This window comes from Hylobates moloch, unplaced genomic scaffold (assembly GCF_009828535.3).
Source record: "Hylobates moloch isolate HMO894 unplaced genomic scaffold, HMol_V3 SCAFFOLD_18, whole genome shotgun sequence".
In the NCBI taxonomy this organism is placed as follows: Eukaryota; Metazoa; Chordata; class Mammalia; order Primates; family Hylobatidae; genus Hylobates; species Hylobates moloch.
The window spans coordinates 64,223,960-64,250,669 of NW_026652293.1; the positions used below are offsets into that span (position 1 = coordinate 64,223,960).

At 43.2% G+C, this 26,710-nt stretch overlaps 1 protein-coding gene across 5 annotated transcripts in view; it reads left to right on the forward strand.

The window, feature by feature from the left end:
* The first annotated feature begins 1,083 nt into the window (after window positions 1–1,083).
* The window catches only part of DISC1 (DISC1 scaffold protein), a 378,435-nt gene continuing 352,808 nt past the window's right edge, over window positions 1,084–26,710 (forward strand). For all 5 annotated transcript variants that reach the window (XM_032136495.2, XM_032136504.2, XM_032136499.2 and 2 more), the window contains exon 1: window positions 1,084–1,228. In XM_032136495.2, coding sequence (XP_031992386.2) covers window positions 1,162–1,228 — 67 coding nt within the window. In that variant the 5' untranslated portion in view covers window positions 1,084–1,161. The remainder of the gene's footprint in view (window positions 1,229–26,710) is intronic.

A 26,710-nucleotide genomic window follows, 5' to 3' on the forward strand; every position in this document is an offset into this window, starting at 1 on the left:
TGGGGGTGTGGGGGGTCTCTCTCTGTCACCTGGGCTGGAGTGCAGGGGCCCCATCATAGCTCACTGAAGCCTTGAACTCCTGGGCTCAAGCAATCCTCCCACCTAAGCCTGCCGAGTAGCTGGGACTGCAGGAGTGCACTACCATGCCGGGCAAACACACTGATTTTAAGTACGACTGTGTGCTTTCAGTCTTAAGATCTTCAGCTTTTGAAGGACCTCAGCCCTCCTCTAGTTCTAACTCCTCTCGTTCTAAGGAGATCCTTCCCATTCCTGCAGAACGTCTCCCCAACCCTTCTTCTTCACAGTTCTCCCTCCTATCCCTGAACCATTGCAAGAGGTTTTGTGCCAAGCCTCTGGCACATGGCACATTCTATCTCATGTTGTGATTTGGTTTTCTATGCACGTGCTCTCCTTCTAGTCCGGAAGTGAGCTGCTTAAGGGCAAAAAGCCCATTTGTAGCCCCCTTCCTTGTACCCATTGTTCTATAGCAGGTGCTACCTAGGGGGTGCTCCAGTGGCTTCTTTGAATGAACCAAAGAGAAGGGGTGAAGGCGGGAGTCAGTTGCCTAGGAGCTTGCATGGACTCCTGTGTCCTGGAACCAGCCTGTGTCCTGGAACCAGCCCGGAGCTGCTGGAAGATGCTAGAAGTTGGAATCCCATCTCATTTCTAAACATCTGCTCGCACTCATCTCTTTCCAGGGTCATCAGTCATCCCCACTCCGCCCCCCCGCCCCCACTTTGTATAAATGAGCCCCTCACATCCCTCCATCTTCTCCATCACTGTGTGGTCACTTCTTAAATCATGCGTCTGGAAGGCGCCCTCCTGTACCCCATCCTGGAGGCTTCCTGCACTTCCCCTCTTGTTTCCTCCAGAAATGAGTCAGAGCGAAAGCAAACTTTCTGAGGTCCTGAGATCCCGGAGACAGGCTGTGAGGGCCGCTGGCCCCGCCCGCTCCAGCATCGCGCGCGCGCGCGCGCGTCAGGGGCCAATGCTGGAAAGGAAACAGCGGACTTGCTGAGGAGAAGAAAGGAGCCGCCCCCTTCGTCGCCAGCCCCCTCCCCACTTCCCGTCCAGCGCGCTGCTCCCTTCCCCCCGCCTCTGGCCTCGGGGAGCGAGCAGGAGGCAGTCCAGGCGGAGCGGGAGGAGCTGGCAGCGGGGCGCATGCCAGGCAGGGGTCCTCAGGGCGCCCCAGCCGCCGCCGCCGGCGGCGGCGTGAGCCACCGCGCAGGTAGGCGAGCTGCCACAGAGTCCTAGCACGTCCTGGGGGGTCCTGGCAGGGAGGGCGCGCTCTGGCCCCCAGGAAGTCTTGTAGGTCAGGGCGTGCCTCTGTTAACAACCCCTTTCGAGGTGAAGGAAACTGAGGCAGGACGCGAGGCATGCGGGGTTGAGAGAAGAGCGAGTCTTGGGCTGCCAGCCCGGCACCAGCGCCGAGCCGGGCCAGGTCCCTGACCCAGGACTGTGCAGCTATCCCCCGAACCCGCAGTTTGCGAAACTGTAGGAGTCTGACCCGCGCCCCCGCTGCGTGTCCAGGTGACCAGGAAAGGTTGCAGGGGCGTGCTTGGGGTTTGTATCCCTCCTGGGACACCTGCGCCGCCCGCACTCTCGTTGCGGTGCGCCCCAGCCTGCGCCCCCTCGGGACAGGGGACGTCCCGCCCGCCTTAACCCCAAGACCCAGCTGGATCTCCGGTTCCACCTCTTGGGGACCTGCAGGGAGGAGGCTGGGAGCGGGACCAGGAACTGGTGCCTGTGCCTTCCCTAGGGGCTGCTCTGAAATCAGTGTCACCGCCCACTTCCTACTTGGCTACAGTAACGAGGACGGCCCAAGCCGGAGACTGCTCGGTTTCCACCGCCTGGAGCGCGGGTCTCGCTGTCAACTCTTAGTGATGATTGTGGATGGTTGTTTTTCAACAATGACAGGACTTCTACCTTCTCACTCTTAAAACGTGAGGTTTTCCAAAGACAGTGAGATTTGGAGTTAGGGAGTGCTGCCTTGTGTCCTTGCTGGGTGAGGACAGGGCTGGGTCAGTCGCTTAACCTCTCAGAGCCTCAGTCTCCTGAAATGTAAAAGAGAACACTCATAGCCTGGCCTCCATGTGTCGTTAGGTTTGTTGTATGGGAAGTCAATTTGCAAAGTTTTATCATCAACTGGACAAATTTGAGTTGGACAGCACTAGGACCATAGGAACCGGGGTTTGGAGACAGTCTGCCTGCATGTCAATCCTGGACATGCAGGAGACTATGACAGTACCTGCTTCATAGGGTTGTTATGCGGTTTAACTGTGATGGTGGAAGTGAAGCACCTCGCCCAATGCCTGAGATACCCAGTGCACTCTCAAAAATCCTTGGTTGCTATTTTTCCTAGGCAAAATCTAAATAATTGGGAGTAATGTGAGAATACCAGTTTGATTTGATTAATGTAGGAATAGTAAGGCATTTAAAAACACATGTAGTTCTCTTGTGCTCGGCATGGTACATGAAGTCCTCTGAGGTTCAGTTCTGTGCCACAGAGCAAAAAGAGCCCTGGACAAGACACCCGCTTTTCGGGCTCTTTGACTTTGAGCCTGTTTTCTCATCTGTTTACAAAAAAGATAAAAGAAAAATGGGAGTAGTAATTACTGCCTTTTGTACTGATCGCATTGCCTGAGGATCAAATGAGGCAAAAGATCTGAAGGCACCTTGTGGAGTATGAGTCACTATGCACATATAAGATATGATAGTACTAGGAGGGAGCGGTAACATCTGCAGGTTTTTAGAACTTACAATGTGCCAGACATTTTATTATGAATTCCTTTGATGAAATCCTCCCCGCATCTTTATGGGACTGGGATTACAGTCCTCATTTCCCTATGACAAAGCTGAGGTTCAGGGTCACCCTGCTTGGTTCCCAAGCTCACAGAGCTCTTAAGCGTAAAGCCAGGATTAGAACCCTGGTGTGGGTGCCACTCACAACTGTGTTCTTGGCCACTTGCCAAACTGAAATTATAGAGTGGAGCTGTGATTCAGAACAGACCTATATTAGAATTTAGGTACTTTTTTTTTTTTCTTTAAGAGAGTCTTGCTCTGTCACCCAGGATAGAGTGCAGTGGCACAATCATGGCTCACTGTAGCCTTGAACTCCTGGGCTCAAGAGATCCTCCTGTTCCAGCTTTTTGAGTAGTTGGGATTACAGGCGCATGCCACCATGCCCAGCTAACTATTTTTTTTAGAGATGGAGTCTTGCTATGTTGCTCAGGCTGGTCTCGACCTCCTGGCTTCAATCATTCCTCCCACTTTGGCCTCCCAAAGCACTAGGGTTACAGGCATGAGCCAACAGGCCCAACCTCCATCCTGCATATCTATAGACCCAAAATGTAAGAGTGAATTGTTAGTCCTGGCAAAAGAGGCTTTGGCATAATTTTAATTTCCTTCAGGCTTGTTTTATAAAATATACTTTAAACTATCTTCTTGTAAAACAAATGATGACAATTTGCAGAAAAGTTATTAAAACACTGAAAGAACAGGTTGCAAGATCTCATTGCAAATCTTAAAGTGGTATCTGGATTGTTTTGTTTTGTTTCAACACGCATCTGCCAGAACTCTTAGGATAGCACATGAGGTGTAACCAGAAATCGAGGCATTGGGTGTCATGGTTACTTTGCAGGGCTGGGCCCCAAGACTTTTCTGCAGGAAGTTCATTGCTCACCCAAGATGCCTCCAGAAGAAGGCAGAAACTTCTGAGAGGAGCATGAATGCTCTGTTTCTGTGCTGCAGAAACAATTCCTAGTTTATTTGTTTCCTAAATTAAGTTTATCTTATTGGTTTTTGTTTTTCCAAAAGCAATGCATGCTCATTACAGGAAACACAGAAAACTACAAACAAGTAAATGAACACTAAAAAATACTGTAATCTCACCAAGGTAGACAAATAGCTTGGTGTCTCTGCCCTTGTAACCCATTTCTGTGCTGCATGTATCCATCCAAAAAGTGAGAGGCAAACTATTATTGTTTTTTGTTAAATGACAAAAATAGTACTTGCTAATTGCTCAAACATTATGACATTAATGTGGAAAAAAGCCAATTTATTATGCTTATTAAAGCTTTTTCTTTTTTTAAATGTAAAAATTTTGATTGGAGAAGGATTAGAGACTAAATTGTTGATATTTGAATTTTATTGTGGTTTTGGTTAAAGTTTGACACAGGACCTTCGGAGCAAAGAGAGGGTACAATGGTGACCTTTAAACAATGTATGTATTTTTTGAGATGGAGCCTCGTTTTGTCGCCAGGCTGGAGTGCAGTGGCATGATCTCAGCTCACTGCAACCTCCGCCTCCTGGGTTCAAGCGATTCTCCTGCCTCAGCCTCTCGAGTAGCTGGGATTACAGGCGCCCACCACCATGTCCAGCTAATTTTTGTATTTTTAATAGAGACAGGGTTTCACCATGTTGATCAGAATGGTCTCGATCTCCTGACCTTGTAATCTGCCCGCCTCAGCCTCCCAAAGTGCTGGGATTACAGGCGTGAGCCACTGCGCCGGGCCCTTTAAACAAGATTTAAAGACTAGTGCACAAAGTTTCTGAGGCCGCGCCCGGCCCTTTAAACAAGATTTAAAGACCAGCGCACAAAGTTTCTGAGTACAAAAATAGGTATTATTTTAGGTTAGGGTCATTAGACCAGAATTAGAATCATTCTTTTTTTTTTCTTTTTTTAATTAAAAAAGATAGAGTCTCCTTATGTTGGCCGGATTGACCTTGAGCCTCAAGCAACTCCTCTGACTCGACCTCCCAAAGTACTAGGATTACAGATGTGAACCATTGCACCTGGCCAGAATCATTCTTTTGATAATCATGATGGTAATTGAGTTTATATGCTGTGTTCTCATAAATCCAAGCAGAGCCCACTGCTTCCAGAGATTCCCTTGGCAGCCACCCTGGGTTGAGGCGGGTCCCCTCCTGGCACAGCTGGAACCACCAGTGAAGAGCCATTTTTCAGTCAGCACCATTTAGTAATATAAGACTTTTAGCTCCGAGGAGTCTTCCGTTGTTAGTTCCTAACTTTAATGACTTTGTGGTAAAAATTCCTTAGCGAATGACTTGTGTGCAACAATCACGTAATTTTTAAAATTCCAGATGCTTTAGCCATTCAGAATCCATTTTTTCTTTAAAAACCAGAGTTCACCAGCTGTTTCTCTTGAGCCAAGACTTTGCAATCAGCTTCCAAATGTTCACACCAAGTAGAAGCAGGAAGGGAGAACTGTGGCTGGGCAATGAATGAAATACAGACATTTAGCTGTAGAAGGTAGTCAGGGGCTCACATGGTGTGCACAGCCTCTTATATGACTACTGGTCCTGTATCTGCTTCCTTTCCCTGCCCCATTTCCCCTTTGGCCACCTGCTTTTTGTCATGACTCAGAAATGGATGCTAGACATTGTGGGGCTCCCTCCAGTCACTAGAGTCACTGGTCACTGACTTATAAACAGAATCACAGAGCTTATTGTCAGATGAAGCTTCAAAACACCAATTGGCTAAACTCCTTGTGTTCTGGCAGGTAAGATGTCAGCATCCTTATTTAACAAATGATGCTACTGAGAACTATGTATGTAGAGACATAGTCTCAAAATAAGTGCAGTCATGCCTTGCATAATGACATTTTGTCAATGTCACATATGTGAGAGTGGTCCCATGAGATTATACTGGGGCTGACAATTTCCTATTGCCTAGTATTTACTATACATTTTATTGTTATTTTGTGTACTTCTACTTAGTAAAAAAAAAGTTAACTGTAAATCAGCCTCAGGCAGGTCCTTCAGGAGGTATCCAGAAGAAGGCATTGTTGTCATAGGAGATGATGGCTCCATGCGTATTTTTACCTTGAAGACCTTCCAATGGGACAAGGTGTGGAGGTGGAAGGCAGAGATGGTGATGATCCTGACCCTGGGTAGGCCCAGGCTGGTGTGTGTGTTTGTGTCTTAGTTTTTAATAAAAAGTTTGAAAAGTAAAAAAAAAATTAAAAATATGGTCTTATAGGATAATAAGGATATAAAGAAAAAATATTTTTGTACAGCTGCACAATGGATTTGTGTTTTAAGCTAAGTGTTTTTATAAAAAAGTCAAAAAATTAAAAAAATTAAAAAATTATTATATATAAAGTAAAAAAAGTTATGGTATGCTCAAGATAATTTATTGTTGAAGAAAAAAATTTAAATGAATTTAGTATAGCCTAAGTGTACAGCGTTTATAAATACAGTAGCATAAAATTATGTCCTCGGCCCTCACATGGACTCACTCACTCACTGACTCACCCAGAGCAACTTCCAGTCCTGCAAGCTCCATGTATGATAAGCCTCCTATACAGGTGTACCATTTCTCATCTTTTATAGTGTATTTGTACTGTACCTTGTCCATGTTTAGATATGTTTAGATGGAAAAGTACTTACCATTGTGTTACAACTGCCTACAGTATTCAGTACAGTAACATGCTGCACAGGTTTGTAGCCTAGAAACAGTAGCTATACAATATAGCTTAGGTGTGTCATAGCCTGTAATATCTAGGTTTTTGTGAGTACACTCTACGATGTTTGCATGACAAAATGACCTAATGACACATTTCTCAGAACGTGTCCCTGTCAGTAAGTGATGCACGACTGTGATTGAAATAAGTAGCCCCACAGTATTTTTCTCATGTCAACTTCAGGTTAATGTTCCAGCCACATGGCCTTGTGCTTGCTCATCATAAAAAAATGTGGATAAAATTCTACCTGTTCAGCCACAACATTTGTCTGTCATGGGTGGACTTTCACCTTTTATTTTCAGAGTTCAGAGTTTGAACTCTCAGAGAAATGCAAATAAGACAGTAAACTCCTCAAGATGAGGAATGGCAATCTCTGAAGATAAATCATATACATATATTTACTGTACAGTATTGAATGTTGTAAGTGGTAGTAGAGATCATGTAATCTGGCCTTCTTATTTTACAGGTGAGAAAAGTGAGAAACAGCAGCAGAGTGATTGTTAGAACCTGGCTCCTCCTCTTTTACTTACAACTCTTTTCATTAAGTTGTGTCATTTCATAGTTCTGTATAATTCATCCCTGCTTAAGATACATTAAGTGAATTGAACTGAATCCCTTTTTTTTGAGCCATGATGGCTTTTAAAAACTTAGATTTTCGGCCAGGCGCAGTGGCTCATCCTGTAATCCCAGCAGTTTGGGAGGCCAAGGTGGGCAGATGACCTGAGGTCAGGAGTTTGAGACCATCCTGGCCAACATGGCAGAACCCCATCTCTACTTAAAATACAAAAATTAGCTGAGCATGGTGGCGTGCGCCTGTAATCCCAGCTACTCGGGAGGCTGAGGCTGGAGAATCGCTTGAACCTGGGAGGCAGAGGTTGCAGTGAGCCGAGATCATGTCACTGCACTCCAGCCTGGGCTACAGGGAAAGACTCCGTCAAAAAAACAAACAAACAAAAAACCACGTAGATTTTCAAGTAATTACTATTGTTACACTAAATGTCAATGGGTCCTTAAGAATCTTTTTGTTCATGAATTCATTATTTATTCATTCAACGTTTATTGAGTGCCTACTTGGTTCAGAATTAGAGTTAGCATGAGAGCCACACATTAGAAAGGTATCACTTTTTGACTAAATTAAAAACTTGCTAAAAATAGTTGTCCATCGATGGAATAGGCTACCCTGAAAGGCAGAGAGCTTTTTGTCATTGGAAGTATGTAGGGCAGTGTTGGATGACTCTAGGGTGACTGTCATGGGGGTTCTGCACTGGGGAGGGGGCTGCGTGGGATGATGAATGGGAACCCTTCCAGCGCTACGATGCTGTGATCGTTGTCCTGCAGGATTGGGATTGTGCAGGATTTGAGCTACGGTGTAAATTTCCTCTTCCATGCTCATTGGGCTTTCACATTTTGCTTCCTTCCCTCGTCCAGGTGGTTCCATTTCAGGAGGCCTAGATAGCTTCTTTGCAGTTATCTGCCCGAATGTAGTAGCTACTTTAACTCCCCAGAGCTGTACATGTCTAGGATTGATATTAATCATTAACACAATTATGTTCGCCCAGGTGAACAAATCTACCAGGAATAGAAATGTGCATTTGACAGGTGGCCCTGCATGGAGACTAATTGCTTTCACAGGTTGAAAGGTGAAGTATCTAAAGTTTAATGAGTAAGTTGTGTCCTGAATGTGGAATCTGAGTTGAAATTGCATTTTGGACATGTACACCTACCTAACTTTTCTTTTTCATACCTGTCATCTTTTTTTTTTTTTTGAAACGGAGTCTCGCTCTGTAGCCCAGGCTGGAGTGCAGCGGCACAGTCTTGGCTCACTGCAACCTCCGCCTCCCAGGTTCAAGTAATTCTCCTGCCTCAGCCTCCCGAGTAGCTGGGATTACAGGCATGCCCCACCACGTGCAGCTAATTTTTGTATTTTTAGTGGAGACAGAGTTTCACCATGTCGGACAGGCTGGTCTTGAACTCTTAACCTCAAGTGATCTGCCTGCCTCGGCTTCTCAAAGTGCTGGGATTACAGAAGTGAGCCACCACGCCCGGCCTGTACCTGTCCTCTCTTGATTTGTGAGTGGATCGATTATTGGACTTTATTTTTAACACAGGAGAATGTGCGTGTTTTGCATTTATAAGTGAAAGCATGCCTCATCTTACTCCAACACTGATAGGAAAAGGAAGATTATTTTACAATGGTCAAGTGAGAAAAAAAGTAAATACAGAGATAAAACGGGGTTCTAATGTTTCTGCTACACTGGAAACTTAGAGTTGCAAGAGCTGTTTTGGGATCACAAATCTTCTGAAGAAAAAAAGTTTGCATATTTCAGTACAAGTCTTAATGTTTCCCTAGCGTCTTGTGTTATAGCTGCAGGCCAAGCAAAATGAAATGTGAGACACTGTCCTTGGGGATAGATCATCTTTATCCAATTTAAACAGTAGATTTGGGGGCCTTAAATTACCTCGACTCTATGAATCATTTTGTGTTCCTTAGTTTATAGAATTATCTCCTAGAGACATTAACTTATCCATTAATTTCTTCCATTGTGTTTATTCATTCACAAACACTAGCATCTACTGTATACACAGTACAGTGTTGTGCATTGCAGGGTACTTAAAGATGTAGAGTGCCAGGCATGGTGGTGCATGCCTATAGTCCCAGCTCCTTGGAAGGCTGGGGTGGGAGGATTGCTTGAGGCCAGGAGTTCAAGGTTGCAGTGCGCTATGCTTGTGCCTACGAATAGCCACTGCACTCCAGCCTGGACAACATAGCAAGACCCTGTCTCAAAAAAAAGAAGCAAAAAAAGAAAAAACTCCCCCCAAAACAAAAATGTAGATCATTCTCAAGGGCCATCCAGTCTAGAGAGAAGAACTAAGGGAGCCTGGTACTCTTAGGCCTTAGAGCCTAACAGCCACACCTAGGATGCCTCTTCAGAAGGTGTTCCAGGCCTTCCTGTGTCTTCCCAGTTCTGATACTGGATTATGTCATTATGTCTCTGTTGAGTAACTCCTTCCAGTCAGGCCTGCACACTGCTGCCAGGACAGTCCTCACAAAGCACAGATCTGATTGGGTTATTGTTCCTCTGTGGAAAGGGCTTTCAGAGACTCATTATCTCCCCCCAAGCAAATTCTTAGCATCTCTTTTCAAGCCTTCCGTACACTGGCCCTTAAACACTTAAAACGGACACTCTGGCCTTTTTATTATGCACATTATTCTGCCCACTGAGAATATTACAGAACCCATCTTCCTTGCTCCCAATCTGAACACATCAAAATGTCATCCCTCATTTACCATCTAGCAAATCAATAATGCTTCTCAGCCTTCCCTGGTTCTCTGGAATCATCTGCTCTCTCCTTCTTCTGTTATAGTTTGTTATGGATATAACCTGTTTTTCTGACTCCAATGTAGACTTCTTCAGCTCAAGGTTTCAGTTCTGGTTTATCTCCTTACTCCCTCATCTATGTAGTACACTTATGGTTTACTCTATTCTCACTGGATTAGACCAAACTCTTAATTTTATTTAGGATGGATTAATCCAATGCATAGATTAACCAAGTCTATTATTTTTATATCTTTTGAAACCAATCAAGAGTTTCAGAAGTTCAGTTCAGTTTAAATATTTATTGAGATGCACACACTATACAGTCAGATACTATGATAGCTCTTGAATATAAAACATGTATATATACTTACGTTTGTATATATATAAATTGATATGTAAATTTAAATAGATAGTGTTGTCTACACCATTGAGAAGCCTATAGTCCCGTGGAAAAAAGAGAATTAATTCTCATGAAGTTTCTGGATATTGTTTCATCAGAATGACTGGGCACATCGGGGTGTACCAAAATAATTAAGAAGTATTTAGCACCTAGTAGATGCCTGATAAATACCTTACAGGCTAGATGGATGGATAGATGGAGGAAGAAAGAAGGATTCCTTTAATTTATAATTTACCTTTTGCTGGGTTTACTCCTAGGTATGACAATTTTGAAAACAATTTACTCAATGTTTATTTCCACACTGTGTATGAAATATGCTGCTCTTCATTCAGAAAGGGATATCTAATTCTCCATTTGTAGAACACTGAGTTAATTTCATGGTTGTGGTGTTGCTTTTGCTTACTTTCACCCACATTTTCTCCTCTGTAGGGTGGCAGCTCCGTAGGGTGGACACACGCTTTGGGAGCCTGCAGCTGTTTGTGTCTGCGGGCAATGGTGAAGGGGAGTGACTCATTGACCCAGAACTCATGATCTCATCTCTCACCCAGCTGGCTAATCGGCCTTGGGGACAGGAGGATGAGCGCTGCACTCCCTCCTAATCATGCAGCTTTTGTGTGTCTTTCTTTACTTGACTTAAATTGTAATTTGAATGGAAAAATGGATAAATTCTATCATTTGAATTTAACTTTTATATATTTTCTTGACTCTGATTTGGGATTATCTTAAGTGCATTCATTCAAATATTTATTATGTTTTTGAAACTTTTTTTGAAAGGCATAAAGTAATACATGATAAAAGATATTGTTATTACCCCTGTTTTTCCCATTTCAAGGAGTCAGAACAGGCTCAGTGGAAACAAAATGAGATATCTTATGGGAGTTACTTTCCCTTTGGCTAATCTTGGTATGAATTTATATCAACACTATATTTAAAATTTTATTCTGCTTTTTAAATTTTAATTTACAATTTTTTTAAAAATTTTACTTTAAGTTCTGGAATACATATGCAGAACATGCAGGTTTGCTACATAGGTATACATGTGCCATGGTGGTTTGCTGCACCTATCAACTTGTCATCTAGGTTTTAAGCCCCGCATGCATTAGGTATTTGTCCTGATGCTCTCCCTCCCCTTGACCCCTACCCCCCAATAGGCCCTGGTATGTGATGTTCCCCTCCCTGTGTCCATGTGTTCTCATTGTTCAGTTCCCACTTATGAGTGAGAACATGTGGTGTTTGTTTTTCTGTTCCTGTGTTAGTTTGCTGAGAATAATGGTTTCCAGCTTCACCCATGTCCCAGCAAAGGACATGAACTCATCCTTTTTTATGGCTGCATAGTATTCCTTGGTGTATATGTGCCACATTTTCTTTACCCAGTCTATCATTGATGGGCATTTGGGTTGGTTCCAAGTCTTTGCTATTGTAAATAGTGCCGCAATAAACATACGTGTGCATGTATCTTTATAGTAGAATGATTTATAAGCCTTTGGGTATACACCCAGTGATGGGATTGCTGGGTCAAATTATTAGTTTTTTATTTATATAAATTTATGGGGTACAGTGCAATTTCATTACATGAATAGTTTGCCTAATGGTCAAGTCGGGGCTTTTAGGATGTCCATCACCCAAATAATGTACGTTGTACCCATTGAGTAATTTCTCATCCTTCACCCCTCATATCCTCACTCTTCTGAGTCTCCATTGTCTGTTATTCTACTTTCTACATCCATGTGTGGACATGATTTAGCTCCCACTTGTAGGTGAGACCATGTGATATTTGTCTTTCTGTGTCTGACTTGTTTAAGATAATGGTTTCCAGTTCCATCCATGTTGTTGCAAAAGGCATGATTTCATTTTGTGTGGCTGAATAGTTTTCTCTTTTGTATGTATACTGTATTTTCTTTATCCAGTTCTCTGTTGATGAACATCTAGGTTGATTCCATATCTTTGCTGTTGTGAATATTGCTGTGATAAACATGTAAGTTCAGGTATCTTTCTGATATATTGATTTATTTTCCTTTGGGTAGATATGCAGTAGTAGTGTGTCCAGAATTGGTGGGTTCTTGGTCTCATTGACTTCAAAAATGAAGCCGTGGACCCTCGTGGTGAGTGTTACAGTCCTTAAAGGCGGCACGTCCGGAGTTTGTTCCTTCTGATGTTCGGATGTGTTCGGAGTTTATTCCTTCTGGTGGGTTCATGGTCTTGCTGGCTCAGGAGTGAAGCTGCAAACCTTCGCAGTGAGTGTTACAGCTCTTAAGGTGGCATGTCTGGAGCTGTTCGTTCCTCCTGGTGGGTTCGTGGTCTCATTGGCTTCAGGAGTGAAGCTGCGGACCTTCACGGTGAGTGTTACAGCTCATAAAGGCAGTGTGGACCCAAAGAGTGGGCACCAGCAAGATTTATAGCAGATCCGAGAGGGTTGCCACTGCTGGCTTGGGAAGCCTGCTTTTACTGTCTTATCTGCCCCACCCACATCCTGCTGATTGGTCCATTTTACAGAGAGCCAATTGGTCTGTTTTACAGAGAGCTGATTGGTCTGTTTTGACAGGGGGCTGATTGGTGCGTTTACAATCCCTGAGCTAGACACAAAAGTTCTCCACATCCCCACTTGATTATCTAGATACAGTGTCAACACAAAAGTTCTCCACATGCCCACTAGATTAGCTAGATTAGCTAGATACAGAGTGTGGATTGGTGCATTCACAAACCCTGAGCTAGACACAGGGTGCTGATTGGTGTGTTTACAAACCTTGAGCTAGATACAGAGTACGGATTGGTGTATTTACAATCCCTTAGCTAGACATAAAGGTTCTCCAAGTCCCCACCAGACTCAGGAGCCCAGCTGGCTTCACCCAGTGGATCCCGCATGGGGGCCGCAGGTAGAGCTGCCTGCCAGTCCCGTGCCATGTGCCCGCACTCCTCAGCCCTTGGGTGGTCTATGGGACTGGGCACCGTGGAGCAGGGGGCGGCGCTCGTCGGGGAGACTGGGGCTGCGCCGGAGCCCAGGGAGGGGGGCAGGCTCAGGCATGGTGAGCTGCAGGTCCCAAGCTCTGCCCCCTGCCCCGCGGGGAGACAGCTAAGGCCCGGTGAGAAGTCGAGCACAGCAGCTGCTGGCCCAGGTGCTAAGCCCCTCACTGCCCGGGGCAGTGGGGTGGGGGGCGGTGGGGCGGCGGGGCGGTGGGGCCCGCCTGCTGCTCCCCGTGTGGGGCCCAACGAGCCCACACCCACCTGGAACTCGTGCTGGCCCGCAAGCACCGCGCGCAGCCCTGGTTCCCGCCCACGCCTCTCCCTCCAGACCTCCTGGCAAGCTGAGGGAGCCGGCTCCGGCCTTGGCCAGCCCAGAAAGGGGCTCCCACAGTGCAGTGGCAGGCTGAAGGGCTCCTCAAGCGCGGCCAGAGTGGGCGCCAAGGCCGAGGAGGCGCCAAGAGCCAGCGAGGGCTGTGAGGGCTGCCAGCATGCTGTCACCTCTCAGTAGGATTGCTGTATTAAATGGTAGTTTTATTTTTAGTTCTTTGAGAAATCTCCATACCGTTTTCCATAGAGGTTTTAATAATTTACATTCTCACCAATAGTGTATAAAATTTCCCTTTTCACTTTTCACTGCATTCTGTTCAGTATCTGTTATTTTTTGACTTTTTAATAATGGCCATTCTGACTGGCATAAGATGACATCTCATTGTGGTTTCAATTTGCATTTCTTTGATTAGTAGTAATATTGAACATTTTTTCATATACCTGTTGGCCATTTGTATGTCTTCTTTTGAAATATGTCTATTCATGTCCTTTTCGCACTTTTTAATGGAATTATTTTTGTTGTTGAATTGTTTGGGTTCCTTGCATATTCTGGATATTGTTGGATGCATAGTTTGCAAATATTTTCTCACATTCTGCAGGTTGTCTCTTAAGTCTGTTGATTATTTCCTTTGCTCTGCAGAAGCTTTTTAGTTTAACTAAGTACCGTTTGCCTATGTTTTTTTTTTTGTCGTTGTTGTTGCCTGTGCTTTTGAGGTCTTAGTCATGAATTCTTTGCATAGACCAATGTCCAGAAGAGTTTTCCCTCAGTTTTCTTCTAGTATTTTTATAGTTTTGGGTCTTATTTATAAGACTTTAATTCATCTTTAGTTGAATTTAGTTTTGTGTATGATGAAGTATAGGGGTCCAGTTTCATTCTTCTGCATATGGCCATCCAATTTCCCCAGTATCATTTATTGAAAGGGGTGTTCTTTGCCCAGTGTATGTTCTTGTCAATGTTGTCAAAGATCAGTTGGTTGTAAATATGTGGCTTTATTTCTGGGTTTTTTATTCTGTTTCATTGATCTATGTGTCTATTTTTATACCAGCCTATTTTTTACCTATTGCTGTGTTTACTCGTTATTCTCTTTTTTAATGAATAAAATATCCTTTTTAAAAGACAATATCCAAATTAGGAGACTGCCTTTGATTAAAATGAATAATTATTAATCATCACAGAGCAGGGAAAGTGTGAATCATCAGGAATTTAGTGGAGAGAAATCCACTGTTTTGGATATGTCTTTGTATTAGTCTGGGGTAAATTTCTTGAGGACAAACCTTGTCTCATTTGCCTTCTTATAATTCGTGTTAGACTTATAGTAACAATAAAGACTTATTGAATTGGTTTGCTTTAAAACAGCATGTGTAATATAGCCACCATGGCATGCAAGAGTAGGCAGAATTGCCCCCAACCAGGAGTGGCTCTTGAAACATCACAGGGAGAGGATTAGGTAACAGTTGGGTTAGAAAGAGGAGCACAAGGCACTTGTCTTCATGTTGCTTGGGCTCACAAGCACACTTTTCATGTAGATTGCATGTTCAAGATCAACATGCCAAAAGTGGCAAAAATCTCTAAAGGAGCCTCCATCTACACATTTTGTGAGAGAAAAATTTCCATTCTCCATATCAAAGCACATCATCATGATTTTAATTTGGAGTGGATTTAGGGGACTCATGAAGCATGGGGCACTGCAGCATCCCCCTAGCCAACCCTTACCTCTGGTGCTCCCAACACCTCCTGCGTTCATCATTTATCATGAAGTATGGCACATTCCTGAAACACCGGACAAATGCTTCTTCTCTTGGAAGCACAGAGGTACATTCCAAAGGCAAACGTCATTTAAATTATGATCAAAATACTTCAACTTGCTTGTTGTTGTTGTGGATAAGTGATAGTTAACCACAACCGGCCGAGTGGCCAGGTGGAAAGGACGTGGATGGGGAAGGCGGGTCAGGCATAAGTCCTCTAGTGTCTCTAGATCTCAGTGTCCTCCCTTGTGAAAATGGGGATAATAATATCAGCCCTCAATTTACAGAGTTGCAGTGAAGGTCCAATTTGATCAGTGTTTGTCACAACCTATTATCATTTATGTGTAGAGAACTGCTTTTGCTATAAACTTGCTTGTATGGTCCCCAGCAGCCAGTCCTGCCTATAATCTGTTGGCTTTATTGCTTGTCCAGTGATCTGTGGCTCCCTCCTGTCCTAATCCAGGTCCAAGTGGATTAATGTCATCTGATTCATTTAGTGTTTCTACAGATATATAATGTTATCTGAATCACATTAGTGTTTCTACAGTAAAACAGATGCTTGTTCCCACTAAGTAGGATAACTGAAGACTCTAAATTGCTTCACATCTGTGCACATGAGGCTCTGCCACCATGTGAGTTCAGTCAGGTCAGATTACTGCCAGATGAATTAGAGAAAGCTTGAGGTTCTCAGAGAATTTTGGATTTTGGAATTAGAAATGATGCATCATGGATTTGTGCTTAATAGCTGTTTTGCTACTTTCCCTCCCCTTTCCCTCTTTCCCTTCTCCTCCATTTCCAGTTCTTAGCCTCAGTTACTATTGCACTGCCTCTGTTTCTTGAGACAGGCTGCTGATATGCTGCCTTTGGTCTCTGAGCCACCAGGCACAGCGCCGCATAAGGGAGGAATAGATGAACACGAGAGTGTCTTGGGGAAGATGAGCACAAGACATCATGGGGTTGTATTGTTACCCCCAGCTTCAGCACATTCCCGGAATGTGAGTGCAGGCTGGCTTCTCCATAAAGCAACACAGCGGTATGCTCTGAGTGGGAGTGCCTCCGAAACTCAGCTTCCAAAACTGTGGGCTCACCAGACCCCCTTGGTATTTTTTTTTTTTTTTTCAGACAAGGTCTCCCTCTCTGTTGCCCATGCTGGAGTGCAGTGCCATGATCACAGCTCACTGCAGCCTCTACTTGCTGGGCTCAAGTGATCCTCCCATCTCAGCCCTGCAAGTAGCTGGGACTATAGGAGTATGTCACAATGCCTGGCTATTTTTATTTTTATTTATTTTTTGTAGAGACAGGATGTCCCTATGTTACCCAGGCTGGTCTCAAACTCCTGGGCTCAAGAAAGCCTCCTGCCTCTGTCTCCCAAAGTGCTGGGATTATAGGCATGAGCCACCATGCTGGGCCCCTCCCTGGTTTTTGATCGTTGGTCTGACCCCTGGATTCTCCTGGTTGACTTACACTCTTCGGAGTGCTGACTAGTATAGACTCTCCCGATTATGCCTTTTGGATGAATCCTGTGATGCTACATTTTGCAGCCTTAGGACAAATGATAACCTACCCTGTAGTCTGTCCATGCTCTGGAGACCCTGCTGGTCTTACGAGATTAACTGGACAACTGCTTTCACTGATAGGCCTGAAGGAAAAGGGTTGGAACTGTCAAGGTTCCCCATTAAATACCAACCAGCAATGACAATCAAGGTGAGCTATTCTTTTGGTGGGTAGGATGCTGTCTTGGGCCCTGAGTATCTCTAGTGCTGCTGGCGATGAGGTGATTCAGTGTGGATGATTGACACCAAATGTATCATGGACAGTGAAGGCTGTGTAATAACACATACAGGTTGGCTGTGCTACAGGAGTTACATTTCTAGACCCAGTAAATCTTTTTTTTTTTTCACTGTGCAATTGAATTTTGGTTTTACCTATGTAACATTTTCATCTATATGAAATGTAAGCTCTATACAAGTCTCCATTAGGACATTGTGTGGATTTTGGTGTTTCTGAATCTCTTCTGGCTCAGAAAATTCCCTGCTCTTGCTGATATAATTTCATACCCAAAGAGGGCATTCTAACCTTAAAAGAAGTTCAGCCCAGCAGAGCGTCTGTCATTGCCTTTCTCTCTAAACACAGTTTTCCTTCTTCCTTGGCTTCTCAGGTGTTTTAGCTCCAGTGAGGAAATAGTCACAGTGAAAATCTATTTAATAAAACTGTTACGAAAATGTACCCAACCTGAGTATGCACTGGAACAGCAGAGGATGAGGACTCGGTCTATTGCCTTCCCACCAAACCTTGCCGGCTCTCTGTAAATTTTCTGAGCTGTCACTTGTGAGCTATTTCCACCAAGGGAGAGCTTCTGTAAAGTTGGGGACTTGGCAGGCCATTTCGCTAATCCTTTGGGTGTTCTTTTAGCATTGTCTGCAGTGAGTGTGGGAGTCAAAGGCCCTTCAGTGCAGAGATAATGCCAGCTTGTTCCCTGGAACCCCGAAGGAGCCAGAGTCAAAGGAGCTTTTTGTTTCACTCGTAGAAAAACCCACAGGAAATCCCAGCTTCAGATATTCCTATTCAGTCTCCTTGTCCCTTCAGATCTCACTGTGTTTAGGCCTCCTTTGAGTGAGGCAATAACTAGTAAAAAAATAAAATAAATGAAAGAATGCCTTTCATGGTGGCTCGGGGACTGGGCACACACACTGTATATACGGGGTGGGGGGCTTCCTCGGGACCCTGATGTCCTTGTTCTCCTAGCAGTCAAAAATTGGCCAGTGAAATGCAAAGAATACTAGCTACCTCATACTGTTAAGAGAATTGACTGCGGGTCAGATGTATAGAGTTTCAAGTACATACAGTTTCTGCCTCACTGTAGGCACTCAATATTATTATTGAGAAGCTATTATTAGATTTCACATCTCTACCAGCTCTTGTGTCACTTATTAAGTATATGACTGGGAATAAGCTATTTAATTCCCTTCGTCTGTAAGATAGGAAGTAATAATGCTTATTTTCTGGGACTATTGTGAGGATCATGTAAGATGAGACATAAAAGGGCTTAGCAAACGGTAGCATATTACAGGTGGCCTGCAGCCTGCCGCTGTGCAGGTGACGTCCCACACAATGGTACTAGCCGAGGGGTGAATGGAGCCCTGGTGCTGAGGATGGTGAGCCTTTTTCTAATTCATCAGAGGTGCCACCTTTTTCTAATTTACCCTCCCTAAGAGGACATCTTTTTATATTTTACCACCCCAGAGAAGATACCTTTTAAAAATTTGCACAATGGTACCATATGTGCTAGCTGCAATTCTGTCAACAAGAAGAAGATGTTATTTTTAATGTAGCAGACAGAGAATTCTGGAGAGGGCACATGGCATGCTTTATCTGGCTCCAACTTGGTCATTTCCGTTTAATTTCAATGATCTGATTGCCATAGAGTCAGAGGAGCAATTTTGCTATTGCCCCAATTCTAAATTTTCTCTAGGATTTTCCTTGAAGGCAAGGACTATAACCCCCACCCTCCCCATCACCTTGCTTCCTCACCACTGCCCTGTACATATCCTTCAGAATGCACATTTGTTAACAACGGGTAAGAGTGTAGGCTGGCCTTCCACTTACCTTCCTGTGCTTTGCTCTTTACTACTAGGGCTAGGAGCCAGAAAGCTACATATCCCAGGGTTTCTCACCAGCTCGTTTGCTGTTAAATTCTGTTAATAGGAGGCACTGGTGGGAGACCAGTAAGACGGAGAGAAAAACTTCCTGATTCTGGGTTTTACTGTGAGGCCATTGCAAGCAGTTGCTGTAGTGATAGTAAGGAAGGGGTGAGTTGGAACATCAGCAACCCTGCAGGTAACCCCCTTATTGGGGCTCCAATCTTAGTTGATGTAGCACTTCCTTGGTGGCTTCAGAGCCAACTGGCACAACCTCCTCAACAATACAGCAGATTGAGCAGGCCGAGGGACATCATTTAGGAGCATTAATGATGGGTGTCTAGCTATGACCTCCTTTTCCTTTTTACTCCTGCCCTCTCCTTCTCCTTTGTTCTCTTCTAGTTCTTTCTATATCTTTGTAACAAATTCCCTATATTAAATTTCTTCTGCTTGAGATACTTGGAGTAGTCTCAGTTTTCCTGCACTTAGCACGTGGACTCTGTGAATCTGTTGGGTGCTTAAGGCCTGGGTTTGCACCCTAGGATCCTGTGACTGAATTCTTCCTTTCTCTTTCCATCCTCATCATGCATGCAGGATTGTCGCAGTAGCCCTTAAATAGATTTTCAGCCACCAGCCTCTTTCTGTTCACTGTGGACATTATTGGTAGTTTAATTTTTCTAAAAATCTATTTTCTGAATCCACATTTCTGCTCAAAACTCTATTTTTATGACAACTATTTAAGCATAGGTATAGTCATCTATGACCCAAACCCCAAAGGCAGGATTGTCACCATGGCCACCTTTTCTGTGATCCTAATAACAGAGAGATCTGTATCAGAAGAGGATTGGTTGTTCTTTCACCCTGGCTAACTGGAGGGCAGGGAGCTCAGTGGTAGGCACACCAATCATCATGCTGGTCTGGGGAAGATTTCAAAGCCTGGCCATAGCTCCCACTGACGCTCCTTTCTGTACCTTACTGCTTCCTTGTACAAGTCAAACCAGGGCCTTTAGAGCAGGGACCTTCATTGCACTGCCCTCTCCTCGCCTCCCAAATGACAATATCCAGCTTTCAAGGTCTGCCTGATGTCCCAGGGTTAGGAGGGCAGAGACCAGGCAGTTTATGTCATGTCACTTCTGGTTTTTTTTTTTTTTTGGTCTTTAATTTTTTTTTTTTTTATGATACTTCAAGTTCTAGGGTACATGTGCACAACGTGCAGGTTTGTTACATAGGTATACATGTGTCATGTTGGTTTGCTGCACCCATTAACTTGTCATTTACATTAGGTATTTCTCCTAATGCTATCCCTCCCCCCACCCCATGACAGGCCCTGGTGTGTGATGTTACCCACCCTGTGTCCAGGTGTTCTCATTGTTCAGTTCCCACCTATGAGTGAGAACATGCGCCATTTGGTTTTCTGTCCTTGCGACAATTTGCTGAGAATGATGGTTTCCAGCTTCATCCATGTCCCTGCAAAGGACATGAACTCATCCTTTTTTATGGCTGCATAGTATTCCTTGGTGTATATGTGCTACATTTTCTTACTCCAGTCTAACATTGATGGACATTTGGGTTGGTTCCAAGTTTTTGCTATTGTGAATAGTGCCGCAATAAACATAAATGTGCATGAGTCTTTATAGTAGCATAATTTATAATTCTTTGCATATATAAATAGCAACTTTGCTATTGCCCCAATTCTAAATTTTTGGGGCAATTTAGATTGCTGGGTCAAATGGGATCACTGGGTCAAATGGTATTTCTAGTTCTAGATCCTTGATGAATCGCCACACTGTCTTCCACAATGGTCGAACTAGTTTACATTCCCACCAACAGTGTAAAAGCGTTCCTATTTCTCCACATCCTCTCCAGCATCTGTTGTTTCCTAACTTTTTAATGATCACCATTCTAACTGGTGTGATATGGTATCTCATTGTGGTTTTGATTTGCATTTCTCTGATGACCAGTGATGATAAGCATTTTTTCATGTGGCTGTTGGCTGCATAAATGTCTTCTTTTGAGAAGTTTCTGTTCATATCCTTTGCCCACTTTTTGATGGGGTTTTTTTTTTTCTTGTACATTAGTTTAAGTTCTTTGTAGATTTTGGATATTAGCCCTTTGTCAGATGGGTAGATTGCAAAAATTTTCTCCCATTCTGTAGGTTGCCTGTTCACTCTGATGGTAGTTTCTTTTGCTGTGCAGAAGCTCTTTAGTTTAATTAGATCCCATTTGTCTATTTTGGCGTGTGTTGCCATTGCTTTTGGTGTTTTAGTCATGAAGTCCTTGCCTATGCCTATGTCCTGAACGATATTGCCTAGGTTTTCTTCTAGGGATTTTATGGTTTTAGGTCTAACATTTAAATCTTTAATCCATCTTGAATTAATTTTTGTATAAGGTGTAAGGAAGGGATCCAGATTCAGCTTTCTACATATGGTTAGCCAGTTTTCCCAGCACCATTTATTAAATAGGGAATCCTTTCCCCATTTCTTGTTTTTGTCAGGTTTGTCAAAGATCAGGTTGTAGATGTGTGGTGTTATTTCTGAGGGCTCTGTTCTTTTCCATTGGTCTATCTCTCTGTTTTGGTACTAGTACCATGTTGTTTTGGTTAGTGTAGCCTTGTAGTATAGTTTGAAGTAGTGTGTTGCCTCCGGCTTTGTTCTTTTTGCTTAGGATTGTCTTGGCAATGCAGGCTCTTTTTTGGTTCCATATGAACTTTAAAGTAGTTTTTTCTAATTCTATGAAGAAAGTCATTGGTAGTTTGATGGGGATGGCATTGAATCTATAAATTACCTTTGGCAGTATGGCCGTTTTCACGATATTGATTCTTCCTATCCATGAGCATGGAACGTTCTTCCATTTGTTTTTGTCCTCTTTTATTTCATTGAGCAGTGGTTTGTAGTTCTCCTTGAAGAGGTCCTTTACGTCCCTTGTAAGTTGGATTCCTGGGCATTTTATTCTCTTTGTAGCAATTGTGAATGGGAGTTCACTCATGATTTGGGTCTCTGTCTGTTATTGGTGTATAGGAATGCTTGTGATTTTTGCACATCGATTTTGTATCCTGAGACATTGCTAAAGTTGCTTATCAGCTTAAGGAGATTTTGGGCTGAGACGATGGGGTTTTCTAAATATACAATCATGTCACCTGCAAACAGGGACAATTTAACTTCCTCTTTTCCTAATGGAATATTCTTTATTTCTTTCTCTTGTCTGATTGCCCTGGCCAGAACTTCTAACACTATGTTGAACAGGAGTGGTGAGAGAGGGCATCCCTGTCTTGTGCCAGTTTTCAAAGGGAATGCTTCCAGTTTTTGCTCATTCAGTGTGATATTGGCTATGGGTTTGCCATAAATAGCTCTTATTATTTTGAGATACATTCCATCATTACTTAGTTTATTGAGTTTTTAGTGTGAAGTGCTGTTGAATTTTGTTGAAGGCCTTTTCTGCATCTATTGAGATAATCATGTGGTTTTTGTTGTTGGTTCTGTTTATGTGATGGATTACGTTTATTGATTTGCATATGTTGAACCAGCCTTCCATCCCAGGGATGAAGCTGACCTGATCGTGGTGGATAAGCTTTTTGATGTGCTGCTGGATTCAGTTTGCCAGTATTTTATTGGGGATTTTTGCATCGATGTTCATCAGGGATATTGGTCTAAAATTCTCTTTTTTTTGTTGTGTCTCTGCCAGGCTTTGGTATCAGGATGATGCTGGCCTCATAAAATCAGTTAGGGAGGATTCTCTCTTTTTCTATTGATTGAAATAGTTTCAGAAGGAATGGTACCAGCTCCTCTTTGTACCTCTGGTAGAATTCGGCTGTGAACCCCTCTGGTCCTGGACTCTTTTTGGTTGGTAGGCTATTAATTATTGCCTAAATTTCAGAGCCTGTTATTGGTCTATTCAGAGATTCAACTTCTTCCTGGTTTAGTCTTGGGTGGGTGTATGTGTCCAGGAATTTATCCACTTCTTCTAGATTTTCTAATTTATTTGCATAGAGGTGTTTATAGTATTCTCTGATGTTAGTTTATATTTCTGTGGGATCAGTGGTGATATCCCCTTTATCATTTTTTATTGCATCTGTTTTATTCTTCTCTCTTTTCTTCTTTATTAGTCTTGCTAGTGGTCTATCAATTTTGTTGATCTTTTCAAAAAACCAGCTCCTGGATTTATTGATTTTTTGAAGGGTTTTTTGTGTCTCTGTCTTCTTCAGTTTTGCTCTGATCTTAGTTATTTCTTGCCTTCTACTAGCTTTTGAATGTGTTTGCTCTTGCTTCTCTAGTTCTTTTAATTGTGATGTTAGGGTGTCAATTTTAGATCTTTCCTGCTTTCTCTTGTGGGCATTTAGTACTATAAATTTCCCTCTACACACTGCTTTAAATGTGTCCCAGAGATTCTGGTACGTTGTGTCTTTGTTCTCATTGGTTTCAAAGAGCATCTTTATTTCTGCCTTCATTTCATTATGTACCCAGTAGTCATTCAGGAGCAGGTTGTTCAGTTTCCAAGTAGTTGTGTGGTTTTGAGTGAGATTCTTAATCCTGAGTTCTAATTTGATTGCACTGTCATCTGAGAGACAGTTTGTTATGATTTCTGTTCTTTTACATTTGCTGAGGAGTGCTTTACTTCCAATTATGTGGTCAATTTTGGAATAAGTGCAATGTGGTGCTGAGAAGAATGTATATTTTGTTGATTTGGGGTGGAGAGTTCTGTAGATGTCTATTAGGTCTGCTTGGTGCAGAGCTGAGTTCAAGTCCTGGATATCCTTGTTAACCTTCTGTCTGGTTGATCTGTCTAATATTGACATTGGGGTGTTAAAGTCTCCCATTATTATTGTGTGGGAGTCTAAGTCTCTTTATAGATCTCTAAGGACTTGCTTTATGAATCTGGGTGCTCCTGTATTGGATGCATATATATTTAGGATAGTTAGTTCTTCTTGTTGAATTGATCCCTTTACCATTATGTAATGGCCTTCTTTGTCTCTTTTGATCTTTTTTGGTTTAAAGTCTGTTTTATCAGAGACTAGGATTGCAACCCCTGCTTTTTTTTTTTTTGCTTTTATTTGCTTGGTAGATTTTCCTCCATCCCTTTATTTTGAGCCTATGTGTGTCTCTGCATGTGAGATGGGTCTCCTGAATACAGCACACTGATGGGTCTTGACTCTTTGTCCAATTTACCAGTCTGTGTCTTTTAATTGGGGCCTTTAGCCTATTTACACTTAAGGTTAATATTGTTATGTGTGTATTTGACCCCATCATTATGATGTTAGGTGGTTATTTTACCTGTTAGTTGATGCAGTTTCTTCCTGGCATCGATGGTCTTTACAATTTGGCATGTTATTGCAGTGGCTGGTACTGGTTGTTCCTTTCCATGTTTAGTGCTTCCTTTAGGAGCTCTTGTAAGGCAGACCTAGTGGTAACAAAATCTCTGAGCATTTGCTTGTTTGTAAAGGATTTTATTTCTCCTTCACTTATGAAGCTTAGTTTGGCTGGATATGAAATTCTGGGTTGAAAATTCTTTTCTTTAAGAATATTGAATATTGGCCTCCACTCTCTTCTGGCTTGTAGAATTTCTGCTGAGAGATCCGCTGTTAGTCATCAGACTTCCCTTTGTGGATAACCCGACCTTTCTCTCTGGCTGCACTTAACGTGTTTTCCTTCATTTCAACCTTGGTGAATCTGACAATTATATGTCTTGGGGTTGCTCTTCTTGAGGAGTATCTTTGTGGTGTTCTCTGTATTTCCTGAATTTGAATGTTGGCCTGCCTTGCCAGGTTGGGGAAGTTCTCCTGCATAATATCCTGCAGAGTGTTTTCCAACTTGGTTCCATTCTCCCCATCACTTTCAGGTACACCAATCAAACGTAGATTTGGTCCTTTCACATAGTCTCATATTTCTTGGAGGCTTTGTTTGTTTCTTTTTACTCTTTTTTTCTCTAAACTTCTCTTCTTGCTTTATTTCATTAATTTGATCTTCAGTTGCTGACACCCTTTCTTCCACTTGCTCAAATCAGCTATTGAAGCTTGTGCATGTGTCACGTAGTTCTCGTGCCATGGTTTTCAGCTTCATCAGGTCGTTTATGGTCTTCTCTACGCTGTTTATTCTAGTTAGCCATTTGTCTAATTTTTTTCAAGGGTTTTAGCTTCCTAGTGATAGGTTTAAATGTCCTCCTTTAGCTCAGAGAAGTTTGTTATTGCTGACCTTCTGAAGCCTACTTTTGTCAGCTTGTCAAAGTCGTTCTCTGTCCAGCTTTGTTCTGTTGCTGGCGAGGAGCTGTGATCCTTTGGAGGAGAAGAGGTGCTCTGGTTTTTAGGATTTTCAACTTTTCTGCTCTGGTTGCTCCCCATCTTTGTGGTTTTATCTACCCTTGGTCTTTGATGATGGTGACCTACAGATGGGATTTTGGTGTGGATGTCCTTTTTGTTGATGTTGATGCTATTCCTTTCTGTTTGTTAATTTTCCTTCTAACAGTCAGGTCTCTCAGCTGCAGGTCTGTTGGAGTTTGCTGGAGGTCCACTCCAGACACTGTTTGCCTGGGTATCACCAGTGGAGGCTGCAGAACAGCAAATATTGCAGAACAGTAAATATTGCTGCCTGATCCTTCCTCTGGAGGCTTTGTCCCAGAGAGGCAGCCTCCTGTATGAGATGTCGGTCAGCCCCTACTTGGAAGTGTCTCTCAGGCTACACAGGGGTCAGGGACCCACTTGAGGAGGCAGTCTGTCCATTCTCAGAGCTCAAACACCGTACTGGGAGAACCACTGCTCTCTTCAGAACTGTCAGATAGGGACGTTTAAGTCTGCAGAAGTTTCTGCTGCCTTTTGTTCAGCTGTGCCCTGCCCCCAGAGCTGGGGTCTACAGAGGAAGCAGGCCTTGGAGAGCTGCGGTGGGCTCCGCCCAGTTCAAGCTTCTCCAGCCGCTTTGTTTGCCTACTCAAGCCTCAGCAATGGCAGATGCCCCTCCCCCTGCCAGGCTGTTGCCTGGCAAGTCAATCTCAGACTGCTGAGCTAGCAGTGAGCAAGGCTCCATGGGTGTGGGACCCGCTGAGCCAGGCACGGGATGTAATCTCTTGGTGTGCTGTTTGCTAAGACCATTGGAAAAGCGTAGTATTTGGGTGAGAGTGTCCTGATTTTCCAGGTACAGTCTGTCACAGCTTCCCTTGGCTAGGAAAGGGAAATCCCCTGACACCTTGTGCTTCCTGGGTGAGACGATGCTCCGCCCTCCTTCAGCTTGCCCTGTGTGGGCTACACCCACTCTCCAACCAATCCCAATGAGATAAACAGGTACCTCACTTGGAAATGCAGAAATCACCATCTTCTGCATCGATCACGCTGGGAGCTGCAGACCGGAGCTGTTCATATTTGGCCATCTTGGAACAGAATCCATCATGTCACTTCTTATACATGAATGAGAATAACTGTGAAATGTGCAGATGTGCTCTGAGCCTAGACAAAATTGTTATTATTGTGTTATATTGTTATTATTGTGTTATTATCATTATTATTGTGTTATTTTCTTACCCGTAGGTTTTCCAACTTGCTTGAAGTAATGTTTCAGGATATTCAATATTGAATATTCAGTACTAATGGGAAAACTCTCTTAAAGGAAATGGACATTACGGGGTCAACTGGAGGAAAAATTACACATTTACTGCTCAAACATAGCTTTGTTGTTTTTATATTTAAAAACATAGGCACTGTAAAAAGTCAAACAAGCCTGAAAAATGTATGGGAGAAGATGAAATGATCACTGAGGTCACATATTCCTCACTGTTAATGATTTAGGGAACATCCTTCTAGAAGGTTCACAGAGCCATACAACTTTACCGAAATGGGATTATGTTGCATCTTGT